This window comes from Myotis brandtii, unplaced genomic scaffold (genome assembly GCF_000412655.1).
Source record: "Myotis brandtii unplaced genomic scaffold, ASM41265v1 scaffold248, whole genome shotgun sequence".
Taxonomy (NCBI): Eukaryota; Metazoa; Chordata; class Mammalia; order Chiroptera; family Vespertilionidae; genus Myotis; species Myotis brandtii.
This window is the reverse complement of record NW_005359397.1, coordinates 1,211,277-1,225,011: the sequence shown is the minus strand read 5'-3', so window position 1 is coordinate 1,225,011 and position 13,735 is coordinate 1,211,277. Positions and strand designations below refer to the sequence as shown.

The window sequence follows — 13,735 nt, the reverse complement described above, 5'->3', positions numbered from 1 at the left end:
AGGAGGGGGGCAGCTGTGGGCAGGTGCAACTGCCTCTTCTCCCTCGTCATTCTCCTTCCTTCACTGTCACCGAGTGGTCAGAGGCAGCCAGGGGCGCAGACTGTCTGAGGGACAGGCACACCAGCCAGGTCAGGGCAAAGGGGCCCTGCAGTGGAGGAGTGGCAGAGCAGAGTGGGCGTGGGGCTCCACCCTGCAGGGTTTGGGGCCCCCAGAGGCTGCTGAGAAGGCCAGAAACTGAACACTGTGTGACAACGGAGGCAGCCAGGGAAGCAAAGCAGGGGGAGGAGGCTGTGAGGAACTGGCCCAAACTGCCCGTGTCCACAGCACTTTCTCTGGCTCCTGCTGGTCACGTGGGGTCAGAGCAGTGAAGGCTGGGGCTGGGGACAGAGGCTTGGGCAGGTGTGGGGAGCCCGAGGTCCCCAGACACGGAGGCTATGAGGAAGGGCGGACCCTGCTCTGGTCCTGGGTGACCTCTGCCCCACCCACCTGGGTCCCCTGCAAGGCACCACCTGGGCAGCTCAGCCCCCTTGTCACGGGGAGAGATTAACATTTGAAATCCATTCTGAGGGCCCTTCCTCCCTCCCCACCCCTCGCTCCCCCCAAAAAAGGAAAACAGTCGTTGAAATTGAAAAATGGTGCTCAGTGAAGGGTTTAAAGACATTTTGAATTTAAAATATATTTTAAAGGTCATTTTCAGCAGTAATTATGTTATAATGGCGGGGCTCTTAGCGAAGGCAGAGTCCCACAGTAATGTTAGACCAAATGGGAGGCAGTGCAGGCCTCGGTCTCCTGGAGCCTCAGAACTGGGGAGGGGGCTGGGGGTGAGTAGAAGGAGAGCAGCACATTCTCCCGTTCTCCCGTTAGAGCCAGTGTCAGGGTCCCCCCTGGGTCCCCAGGAACAGGGCACCCCACAGTACACTTAGCTCTGGCACAGAGAGCCCTCAAGACCGCTCCTGGAGCCCTGCCCTGGGCTCTGGGGCCTCACAGAACCCTCCCATGGGGCAGAGATGGGCAGGTCTGGCCTCCTGCCTCTGGGACATCCTACCTTCCTTCCTCCCCCTCCCACCCACACACAGGCGCACCCTTTCTTCTGCTTCCGGACACCCACTCTGGGGCCCTCCTGGTGGCAGGCCCGCAGCCCTCCCCGAGAGCCAGCTCCCTGCCCACAGCCCCTCCTGCCGGGCCTGGACCCACCGCTTCCTGAGCTGGGGCTGAACCTGCCAGGAGCCTGCCTCTCTGCCCTTGACCATGACTGTGGCCTACATTTGGGGGAGCAGACTGAGGACAGGACCACACTGGCTACCTATTTACACCTCAGTGTTTTCTACGTGATATCCCACCCGCCCTGGCAGGCTCGCCCTCTTTTCTCCCTCACAGGAAGTGCACCCCTTCTTTGCAGGAAGCCTCACTCACATACTTGCACAAGCTTGTTGGAAGCCACCCACTGTGTGAGCACCTACTGTTAATCAAACCCGGGATGTTCTAGAGGGCTGGCCAGGCCCCAGGGGTGCCATGAGAGGTCTGGCTGAGGGGAGAAATGGCAGAGGGCAGGGGGCAGTGGAGGAAGGAGTAGAAAGAGCCGGAGGAGGGCGATAAAGTAACCTGGGAGGGCTTCATGGAGGAAGTGTGTGGTGCCTGAGCGCAAATCAACAAAAGAATGAACACCCAGGAGCTGCGAATAAAGAAATAAGCTGGGCATCGGCCTCTCCCAAGTGGAGGGCACTGCCAGCCCACCTGGGAAGAGGTGGGTTCAGCTTGCCAGCTTCTGTAGGTCCGGATGCCAGCAGAGCCCCAGCGATCGGATGAGGGGTGCAGAAGGAGGGCCTGGGGGAGGGCGCGTGTGAATCACCTAGAGGGGCTGGCACGGTCCCGCGGAGCCATGGGACCCGCACGGGGTAAGTGGTCTCCGCTGGGAAGCAGGAGTCAGAGGGACTCGGTGAGGGGGTTGGAGAGGGGGCGGTTGTAGCCCGGGACCCCTGGAGGCAGCCATAGGATGGAGGGAGGCAGGAGGAGGGGAAGGGGTGAAATAGAAAAGTATCTGTGAGCAGCGCAGCGCCGGGCTACAGTGTTATTAACTAAAGCATCTTCTAATCTAAAACTTAGCCATTAATAACAAGCTGCCGCCACGTCGGGTAATTTATTCAAATTGCGGGTCCGGGATGGAGGAGCAGATGTTTCAGAGCTGCTGGTGTCACTTAGCGAGGAGGAGGGGGTGGCCTGCGCGTGCCTGGCGGGCAGGGTGGGGCCCTTCCCGGTCTTGCATTCCAGGGAGGTGGGGACCTCGCCTTTCATTGCCGGTTGCCCAGGGGTCAGAGGGGTCGGGTGGAGGATGGCTGATTTCGTTTAACAAGTGCCAGATGGAAAACCAGTGTGAGGACAGGGCCCGCCGCCTAGAATGTCGCTGCTCCTGTCTTACCAGTTGAAATGCCACCTCTTACTCAAAGTCCTCCGTGGTTTCTCCAGACCCACAGCCTGGTGCTGGGAATCAGAGGGGCCTGGGTTCCTTCTCAGATGCACCCACCGCCACCAGCTGGTGACCCCGGCAAAGATGCCTAAGTCAGGAATGGGGTGAAGAGATACAGTGGCCCAGGGGAGGACCTGGCCCGGGCAGGGGGCCTTTCAGGTCAGTTGGTTTCCTGTCCTACACCTATGGCCTTCAGTTGTGGTTCACTTAGTGCTTTGATTCGAGGTCTTTTCCTGTCTCCTAATGGCTACATTGCCCCAGCCCCAGCCCCAGCCAGACACCCCTGTGGCCAAGCATCATGCGGGTGTGGGGTGCTCAGTCAACACCGAGGATGCCTGCGGCTATCTTCTCTCATGGGAAGGGGCCACAAAGCTCCCACGGACCTCCCCTGGACTCTGGTGCCTCTAGCCCAGTCCCCTGGGTTGTGGCCAAATCTGGGTTGGGTCCTAGTGGCGGTGAGAGCTAGAGAGTCTGGCCACAGCTTCCGGGACTGAGACCAGGGAAGTCCATTGGCCCCTGGACTCTTGGGGAAACGGAACCTCTGTTGGCGAAGGCCCTCCTGCCTGATTTTGCCTTTTGGCGAAGCCAACATCTCCCTTGGGAAGCCTTTCTGGCTCTAACCCATTCCCCTCCTGGGAGTGTCTGATGCTGGGGGGTGGGGAGGGGGCACTGCTCAGCTGATATCTGCAGGCTGTGAGTCTGAATCCCCACTGGTGTCTATATGGGGAGCAGGGGCAGACACAGAGGGCCCCACAAATTCTGGGTGCTCTGGTTCACGATTTAAAGTATGTGGAAGGAGACTTTCTCCTCTTTTCTCAGTCTTGCAGATCTGAATGCCTGCTTATTGAGGAGGCTTAAAGTGGAGCTCAGCCCATCAAGGCCGTTCTGTAACAGCCCCCTGCGTGTCCGGCTTTATGCTTGGGTTCCTCACACATTGCCCACAAAAGGCCCCCGGTGGCCCCTGGTGGCCCGTGCGGTGAGCTGCTGTGAGCTGCGGGTGGATACAAGGTGACACTCTGGCAATGTTCCAACTGGAGGCAGACACATCTCTCCCCACAGGCCCAGCCCGGATGGTGCCACCAGAACGTGATGAGAGATTGAGGAGGCCCTTCTGTCCCCACAGCCCTGACCCGGGATGACGCCACTAGAGCGGTATTCTCTGAGGGGACGGTTGCCTAAGCAAATGCTGCCCTTGGCAAGACAGGATCCGGCGGCGTTTATCAGATGCTGAAGGCCCAGGGACCAGAGGGGCCACCTGTGCCATCCCTGTGGCTTGGCCTGGGACGGCCCTGGACGTGAGGGCTGTCAGAAGCCTGGGGGCCACTCTGGCGGCCACCAATATCCCACCCCCAGGAGAGTGGAGGGGTAGGGGAGGGCTGTGATGGCAGGAGAGCGCTCCCTGGCCACCTGGCTGGGAGGTCAGTGGCAGCCGCCTGCCCTGTGCCTCGGCTCCTGGCAAATGGGACCTGCTCTGAGCTCAAGGTTCGTTTCTACTGAAGGAGAAAGCGCAGCCCCACACTCGCGGGCAATCAGCGTGCTCCGTGATGAATGGGGCCTGTGTCACTCAGCGAAAATGAATATTTCTTTGCGATAATGGCCAGATGGTAGCAACTCTCCGATCCAAATTAAAACATGCATGATAAATGCCAGGAAAACAGAGGAAGACAAAACCCCAACCTGGAGTGAATTCTCTCTATAAATCTTCCCTCTGCGCCCCCTCCCCCCACCACTGCGGCCCTGCTAATAGCCATTAAATTATTAAGATGCACTGCAAGGAGAATGCCAATGTCAGGGGCATCCTCCCCGCTGCCCACCTCCGCCCCCTGCCTGTGGCCTGACTTTGGAGGGGTTGCAGGGGACACTAAAGAGGGGACTGCGTTTAGGCTGGTAGAGAGCCAGGGTGGTAGGGGAGGTTCCCACTGGGAGGGCCTGGGGCCAGCGAGGCTCTGTGGAGGCCGGACATGTCTGCCCCAAGAAGGGCACAGTCTCTATGAAGAGATGGGGAACCAACACCCACTGTCTAACTTTGTGGCTCAGACGGAGAGCAGGAAGGGGGTTCTGAGCTGGGAAGACCAATGAGGAAGCTCTGGAGACCACACCCCAGCAGATGGACCCTGCCCAGGGCTCTGACCATGTGGAGCTGGGCGGCTAGGAAGGGTCCGGGAGGACCGCCAAGGGTGGGCTGTGCCTGGAAGTGGATGTGCGCTTGGAGAGACCTTGAAGGCAGCAGCAGTGCTGGGCAGGGCAGGGATGGCTTGGGGCTTTCTATTTCATGGTGACAAAAGGGTTCTTGAGCTCCTGGTTTAATTCCCAGGCCCTGTGCCCATTCTCTCACAGCTGGAGGTGCATAGATCTCTCCTTGGTCTCCTGGTACCTTGTCCAGTCCTCCCTGCAGGTGGCCAGCCCGCTCAGGCCCAGGCTCCATCGAACACCCACCTCCCCATCCTCTCCAGGACTCCCCATCTTCTTCCAGAAAGCCCCCGACTCTGCGGCTGGGCATGCCTTGGAACCCTCTCCTGGGGCCAATGGTTTCCTCACCTCCCCGGAGAGGCTCTATGCCAGTGATGGCGAACCTATGACACGCGTGTCAGAGGTGACACGTGAACTCATTTTTTTGGTTGATTTTTCTTTGTTAAATGGCATTTAAACATATAAAATAAATATCAAAAATATAAGTCTTTGTTTTACTATGGTTGCAAAGATCAAAAAATTTCTATATGTGACAAGGCACCAGAGTTAAGTTAGGGTTTTTCAAAATGCTGACACGCCGAGCTCAAAAGGTTCGCCATCACTGCTCTATGCCAACGTCTCCCCGGCTTCTCAGCCTGACTCCCCGCCAACATGGAGCCTCCTCTGCAGGCCTTCCCTGTCTGCCCGGACTGCTCGGCTCTGCCCTTTGCCAGCCGGGCTCACCGTCTCCACTGCTCAGTGGTGCTACTGCAGCCATAACCTGGTCTCCCACCAGACTGGCAGCTGCTCTAGGGCTAGAGCTCAGCAAGGCTTCCTGGGACCCCACACAATCTCTTTCATGCGCAGCTCTCTGCAGATTTGAGCCACTTCCAATTGGCCATTTATGTCTCAGCCTAAGATCCCCTGACACCTGGGCTAGTTACCCAGTGCTGGGGTGTGGTGTCTGTGAAGTTGGGATCATGGGTCTGTCCCTGATATGTGCCCCCCCTCCCCCTTAAAAATACCCACAACAAAAAAACAAAAACCCATGCTGGCTGCTAACCCCCAGCCTCTGCAAAGCCTTTCTTTGTGCCAGCCTCAGACCGACAGGGCTCTGAGCACCAGGTGGCTCTCCTCTGCTGGGCAGATGTGGAGTTTTCCACCTGCTCCTCCCCGCTGACCCTACACGCTCAGGTGGACCACGGACAGGCTCATCCTGCTGCAGACTGAGCCTGTGCCCAGGCAAGTCCAACCCCAGACCCTCCTGAGTTCCCTATCCGCCCTCCTCCCCATTCTGATCCAGCCTTGTCTTTCGGGCATCTGATGGCGGTGCTGATAACGGGAGAACTTTCTCTGCTTGTTAGGATCCAGCACAGACCCGTGAGAAGGCAGCAAGGCACGGAGGTTGGCACGGAGAGGCTGAGGTGTGAAGGCTGACTACCCCCAGTGTGATCTCTTCTCCTTTCCCCCTCCATCAAAAGGGGGTGCTGCTCAGTCAATCTCGTGGGGTTGCTGTAGGGCTGAGGCGCTCGTACTGGAGGCTCTGTCTGATTCTTGGGGGCAGGGATTGAGGCCTTACTGGCTTTATCTGTCTCCCTTCAGAGCCCTGGGTTGGGTTTAGCTGCAGCAGCTGCAGCATTGCCTGGATCCTACGGGCACTGGGCTGGGCTGGGTGGGAAAGGAGGCAGGACACGGCAGGCAGGGCACGGCTGACCAGAAAGGCGGGTCAGCTCCATAGAGAAAATAGACTCTGGGACAGGCCTGGTGAACTTGGACTAAAGGGTGAGAATAGACAAGGCCCCCAGACTCAGCCAGTGTGTGTGCGGAGGCGTACATGCCCTGGAATTTGAGGAGCAATGAGACCCACAGGGCACCTAATCTGAGTCTTCCAGAAAGCGAACCTCCCTCTCCAGCCGAACCAATTCCTCTCCATTATTTAAAGAATATGTCAGATGCCACGTATTTGCCTTTCTTGTCTCTGTTTTCATGTCTTTGCCTGCGACCCTTCACCCAGGTGCTGCCCGTTGGTAACCCTGCCATTCCAATAATCAACTCCTCCAGGAAGCCTTCCTTGTCCCGCTGAATTCACGTGCTCAATGCCGCTCTGGCCATAGGCAGTACGACTTTCATTTGCACTCTGTTGGGCACACCTTGTCGGAGGTCCCCACCCCGTCCCCTCCTCTCTCCCCATGGACTGGACTCTAAGAATGAAATAACTGCGGCAGCTGGCAGCAGGGAGGGTTCCACAGTTGTTCCCCCTCCAGCAGCTCCAAAGGGGTGTCATCATCCCTTTGCAAGAGGAGGTGGCACGGCATCACTGTGGAACAGACAGGATGCTCGTAGTCAGAGCTCCCGGGAGTGCTCAGCACCATCCCTGCTGGCCTGCTCTGGCTTCCTCCCCAATCTGGTTGAGTGTCCCTAGGCTACTGTTTCCAAAGTGCCACTCTTATCATGTTACCCCCTGCCCCAGCATCTTAGAAGGCTTCCCTTTGCCTAAATGCATCCACTTACAGCACCTTTTGGAAATCAGTGCTTCCATATCTTGCCCTCCCCACAAGGCAGACCCTCTGTTCTGGCCTCTTGGGACTCTCCAAACCCATTTTGACTCGGCCCTTCCTTGCTCCAATCCTCTTCCTTCTGCAGGCCAAGCAGGTGTTACCTGTTCTGATCTCTCTGGTTTGAGCTGTCTCTCCCTGCCTCCCCCTCCCCCTGCACAACCTCACGGCTTCCATGTTGCTATCAGGCTGTTGCAAGTGAGGTGAGCCAGGGACCAGGAGGGCACTGGAGACACCTCGCCCTCCTCAGCTCTCAGTCACCGCAGCACCCAGGACTGCCGCCCAGGAGGACCGCCTCTGACACGCTCTCTCTCATCTTGCCCATCTTCCTGCATGCCCACATGGTGCCTGCCACAGGACACCATGGGAGTGGCGATGGGGTGGGGGCCAGAGGGCCATGGTTCCTCTCTCCGTCATTCCTATTCCTGTCATCCGCTCCTTCAGCCTGGGCACACAGGAGGCAGCTTTCAAATATCATCCAGGAGCCCATTTGCAATGATTAACATCCCATTTCCCCTGAAACAATCCTTTGCTAAATTAGCCGGGGCCAGAGGGAATTTGGCAAGGAGCTGAGAGCCTCAACTTAACTTGCCGAATGGATTAAAAAAAAACCTCACAAACAAAATGCAGATCAATCAACACCCCTTCCCCCAGCGGAAAATGCAAAGTCCATTTAAACTCAGCAGGTTTGCAGTTAATTATAATTTCGCACCTATGGCAGGAGTGATGAGGGACTCATGATGTGCCTGCCCCACTGGAGCCTCCCTGGGGACCCTTCCCACTGGCCACCTCCCTTCCCACAAAGACCTGTCTCTGAGCCGTTGCTATTTGCATTCGGTTGTGTGAACTAGAGGGGCTGCATGGAGTTTTAACATTTCTTTTTCAAAGGGGCTTGGGAAGGGAAAGATAACGGTGTTTGTTGTTGTTTTGTTTTGCTTGTTGGGTTTAGGTGTGAAAGAACGGGGACTGTGGAGAATAAAGCCGGTAGGGCAGGGGAACGGGCACCAGGATATCTATTCTCAGGAATCTACCATGGAAATGCTTAATCAAAAGTAGGAGGGACAGTGCTCAGGTATGTGGCAGGACTTCCTGGCCATCGAAGGAGAGCAGGGGGGGGGGGGGGGGGGGGGGGGGGGGGGGCACTTGGCCTGGTGATGGGCAGTCTAACCCTCAGCCCTGCTGCCCCCCGCCCCCCCGCCCTGCTCCCTGCACACCAACAGGGTCTGGGCTGTGCTGCCTGGTGTCTGACAGGATCTTCCCAAGCTGAATGGCTTTTCTTAAAGATCGGTCCCAAACACATAGGATTCAAGTACCGGTACGTTTAGATCTGCCAGGACATTGGCTGTGGGGCTTGCAGTTCAAGGGAAAAACGCTGCCGCCTACAGCTTGAGAGATTCCGGTGGGAATATAGAAGGACAGGCTGAGGAGCAGGTCCCTGCGCTCTGAAGAAGGAGACTGAGAGGCTGTGGAGTGGCTTTCCTTCTGGATTGTTTTTAGACGGGAGGGACTGGGTGAGAGTAGACTCCTGGGGTGTGTGGACAGGATGGCTCCGGGGCCTTCCCAGGCTGCTGGGGGGCCGTGTCCTGGTCACAGGGGCAGCTACCTGTGCCCCAGTCAAAGGTTGGCCAAGACCTCTTGCCCAAGGCCCTGGGCCCGGACATAGCTGTGGGGAGGGAGGACAGGGGTGTTGCTGTCTGGTAAGAGTTGAAGATGTTGGGGTCTGTAAGGTCTGATCGGAGATGAAGTGGAAATGTACCCTCCAACATACACATTCACATGGGCCCACAGTGGGGTGTGCACCATGCCCAGCTTCCAGGGGCTTCTGTGGGGACACAGAGGGGGCGGGTGAAGGTGGGGAATTTTCCGCTCTGAGAGGCAGACTCCTTCCTCTTTAGGGGCCTCAGTCACTGGACCCCTTCTCAGCCCCGGATGGGACCCTCTGTTCATTCTGGGGTCTCTGAGAGGAGAGACTAGTGTGAGGTGGTTGGACTCCTGCTCTGGGAATAACTGGCTGCTGACAAATGAGTCTGTTCTTTGGGGCTGAGTCTCTGCCCACCCACACCCTGCCTGCCAGGGCCACCTCCTCCGGGGGTCCCACAGGGTGTTCACACCTGTCCTTCAAGGCTTTCCCACACCTTCCCCACCCTCTTCCCTGCATGCATCTCGTCTAGAGGAATCTGCTTTTTAAACCGTAATTCCTACGGTCTCGGCATACTTTCAGATTGATCTTCAATGTGCCGTGGTCTTTAGCTTTATGTGTAATGCACTCTCTCCAGCCTGGGACTAAAGCTTCCTAGCGGGACCCTGGGGGTTCCTGTTCACCCAGAAGCTTTTGTGAAATGAGGCATTTGTTGCCCCTTAAGAGAGGGAAGTGGAAACTTCTGAATATTGAATTTTTATAAAGCAGGACCAGCCTACACACCCATTTCATCTAAATGCTCGCCCACTAAATTGCCTCCCTAGAATATGGGACTAAAAAGCTAGAAAAGTCTAGAAGTAAGAGAGCCAGAGTCTGGAGGCCAACAGTGTGGCCACAAGGCTCCTAGGGTCTCAGGCCAGGGGTAGGGGGGTGGGGAGCGGGAGGGGCAATGCCCATCAGCTGGTCCCCCGGCAGCCCCTCAAAGGCCTCCCTGACAGTGCATTGTCTGTGTCTGTTTTAAAATAAAATAATGCTCGGAGGAGAAATGAGGAACTTAATAGGATTTATAAAGCCGCAGGAACCAATGGGGCTGCAGATGGTGGAGGGGCCGGGAGCACAGAATCCGCCACAGTTTATGGTGGGGAACGCGGCCTTGGGAGGGGCCCAGAGCGGCGTTTCCATGCACTGTGTCCAACCTCATTAGCCAGCCCAGCGGGACTGCAGCCACACAGTGCCGGCCACGGTGAGGGGCAGGTGCCTGGAGGTGCCGTTAAATGAATGGGGGAGCAGCGAAAGGCTGCAGGGACGCTGCTGGGCTGAATGACTGGGCCGCACTTGTCTTGGGGACCCACGTGGAAAGGACTGACTCCCAGGCTGTCGCACCTGCCTGGACCCTCCCATGTGTCCTGGCCCTGCCCAGGTCCAGCCGGGAGACAGGAGGAGCCAGAGCTGGTGGGGAGGGCCCAGGTCCCCAGTTCCTGCCTCACATGTCCCAGCCCGGGTGACTGGAGTGTGTTGTGTGCCTGTGTGGCTTTCAGTTCTGGGTCCTGTGAAGGGGTGGGGGCCGTGGTGGCCGACCTGGAAGACTGCGTCACTCCAGTGCCACACCTGCCCCCTTCCAAGTGGGCAGCCCCTTGGCAAGCCAGAATCCCCTCCTTCCCAGGACTCCTTCCTAAGCTATCTTGGTTTCTAACTTCTCCAACCCCTAAGCTAGCCATCTTGCTGCTTTTTCCCTGTCATTTCATGGTGATGAGATAAATCCTGGTGGCCCCAGTCTGCGCCCACCCCCAGCCACTGTGTGCCCAAGAGGACATGTATTCCCACCTCACCAGGAGCTGTGTGAGATTGGGTGTCTGCCTTTGGCAGTGTGGGTGTGAGCATGTTGGTGAGGGTGAGGGTGTGAAAGGTGTTTATGCAAACTTCGCCGAGATGAGGCCCACCTTACTGTAGCTAAACCTTCTCCCTGCGAGGTGGTTACTGGGAAGAGGACAGGGTTGGTTTCTGATGGGGAGGGCGCCTTCTAGGGGTCAGGGCAGATAGATAGCACGGGTCTGAGGGTATGTGTCTGGATGGGGGTGGGGGAAGGGGAGATCAGGTTGGTGTCTGCTATACCTGCTCAGGCCTCTACCACGTCTTCCTTCCTCTACTTGGCTGCTGACCTTTGTGGACCCTTGAGAAGGGTAGGCACACACCCCAGTCCCAGCCTTTTCCAGTTCAGCCAAATGGAGTCTGATTCCCTGAAAGAAGTCCCCACAACCTGGCCAGGGAGGATGGGGGCTCAGACCTGCAGGACAGCACCCGTGTGCACCCATCCAGAGTGAAACCGAAGGCGGAAGGGCCCCTGCCGCTGTGGAGACCCAGTGCAGACGCTGACCATGAACCAGCTTTGGGGGAGGTACGTTCGCCTTCGGGAGGCAAAGGACACCACAGTGCACGTCCTGGGGAGTGCCCTTGCCTCTGAGGAGGCCAGGCAGGGCATGCCCTCCATCCTCCACCTTGCACCCTCTCTGTCCCCAGCTGCTTCACTCCCCTGGTTAACACACTGGCTTGCCTACTTGGGTGTGAATCTGAGTTTAAAGACCACGTGCTCCCTCGAGCTCTGCAACATTAACTGGGTGCTCCTGGTGGCTCCTGGGGAGGCTCCTCCTCTGGTTTTCTTTCCCTGCCGAGCTGGAGCCCGGGCTCTAGGTGGTGGTAGCAGGAGCTGTCTCCTCTCTTCCTGCCCAAGTACAGTACAGCCGGGGCACCCCTTCTCTGCCCTGTCCCCCCATCAGGATCAGTGGCTCCTGCTTCTGATGGAGACCTGTCCAACCCCTTGGTCTTGTGTTTAGGGCTCCATTTTCACTTGTGCTCACTGTCTCCTGCCAAGTCTACACCTTTTGGTCCAATTCCTTCCTCTTCCAGGAAGCCCTCCCTGCCTGCTCCAGGCCAACATGAGCTCTCTATTCTCTGGCCTCCTCCACTTTCTTCCAGGCCTCTCTCCTCCTGCTCCCTTTCCCTTCACCTTGCCCATAGCATTCCTCCTCCCACTCCCACCCTGCCTTCCCACCCTTCTCCTGTTCCCATTCCTTTCATCTTTTTTTAATGCTCACCTCTCCCCCGGCCCCTCCACCCAGAAGAAGTATTTAATGGATATACTTTCGTTTTTTAAAAACTAGCTTGGTGATAGTGCTGACTCAGGATCACCTCCCTGTTTAATATTGAATATGCAATTAATAGATAGATGTTTGGGTTTGGCGCTGCTTTCCCCCTTCCACCGCGGGAAGAATAAAAGAGCTGATTAATCGGGTTTGGGGCAAGTGTCAGCGGCAGGAGATATATGGGAGAAAGGAGATGAGGTTAGCAACTTGGAGTCAGAGAGCTATTGCCTCGGAGGCAAGCGAAGGTTTGAGTTAGAGCTTGGCGCGGCCTTGCTGGGCAGAGAGGTGCCTGCCGCCCCGCTCTGGGCTCCGGTTCCAGAGAGACTGGCTGGACTTTGAGCTGTCTGCTCCGCACACAGGCACCCCCTGCTCCACCTCAGGGGCCTGCCTCCTGGGCTGACTTCTCCAGGTGTGGTGTCTCCCTCCTTCAGGCCACTGCCTCCACCTGCACTGCTCCTGGATCCCCAGAGAGGGCGGCAGGTGGCACTTACTCTCCCTGCCAGCAGGAGGCGCTCTTTTTGTGGCCTCCCTGAGTCCCCTCAGGACAAGGATCTTGGCTCTGAATTTACAAGTAGCTTTTGCCCATTTTACCTTTTGCTCTTAATGTGCTAGAAAATTTTGGGGGTGGGGAGGGAAGGGAAGGGAGAGAGAAATCCCTTATTACCTGCCCGACCACGCCCAGATGGGGATAAGCCGGGGGCAGATGGGCCTGACCTGGCATGGTGTGGGCATGGGTGCTTGGTAGAGGAAGCCAAGGGTCTGGCCTGGTTGAGCCTGTGTGCCCTGGTGGCCTCACAGGTGGAAGTCAGTTTCCTCTGTGAGAATGGGGCTGGGGTTTATGTGAGGCTGTGTCCTGCTCTGTTCCCTTTCAGACACCTCCTCCCTAAATCCAGCTCCAGGATCTTGCCCTCAGCACCCCAACTCCCCATGGGAAACAGTCCTATACCCCACGGGAAGCACCCAACACCCCATGGGAGACAATCCTATACCCCACAACAGTCCTATACCCCACGGGAAGCACCCAACACCCCACGGGAGACAATCCTATACCCCACAGGAAGCACCCCAAAACCCCACAAGAAACAGTCCTGTACCCCACGGGAAGCACCCCAACACCCCACGGGAAACAGTCCTATACCCCACAGGAAGCACCCCAACACCCCACGGGAAACAATCCTATACCCCACAGGAAGCACCCCAACACCTCACGGGAGCCTTCCTCAGATGTGCCCACTCTGGCCTGAACCCTCCCGTGTCCCACCTCCATTGCCTACATCCTGGCCCAGCATCCTTTCAACAGGTCAAGTCCCATCACAGTGGGGTTTCCTTGGTGACACGAAAGTGGGAGGAGCACGTTTTCCATGTCCTACAGGCAGCAGCAGAGTGTCCCGGACATCCTCATTGCTTGCTCCCTCATGGAAAGGACCGAACCCCACCACTCGGCAGACCCTAGTCACCCCTCTTCCTTTCACTGTCCCCCGAGAGCTCCAAAACCCTGCCTGAGGGGGAGACAGGGCAGGTGGCGGGAGTCGCTGCATTGCTGCGTTGGGAGAGGGAGGCGGGAGGGGACGAGGGGGCAGAGACAAGTGGGCCCTCACGTGAAGGGGGCTGGCGCAGGCAGCTACTACCTCCTCGGCTCTCGCTGTCCGCAGGCTTCACCTGGATCGGCCGGTTCATCTGTAACAGAGCACAGGGGTCAGTGTTAGAGCAGGGGCCAGTGTTAGAGCAGGGGACAGTTCTAGAGCAGGGGTCAGTGTTAGAGCAGGGG

At 57.5% G+C, this 13,735-nt stretch overlaps 1 protein-coding gene across 1 annotated transcript in view; it reads right to left on the bottom strand.

The window, feature by feature from the left end:
• The window catches only part of LOC102246441 (CUGBP Elav-like family member 4), a 159,209-nt gene that overhangs the window by 45,348 nt on the left and 100,126 nt on the right, over positions 1 to 13,735 (bottom strand). The window contains exon 2 of the mRNA XM_014540585.1: positions 13,566 to 13,644. Coding sequence (XP_014396071.1) covers positions 13,566 to 13,644 — 79 coding nt within the window. The remainder of the gene's footprint in view (positions 1 to 13,565; positions 13,645 to 13,735) is intronic.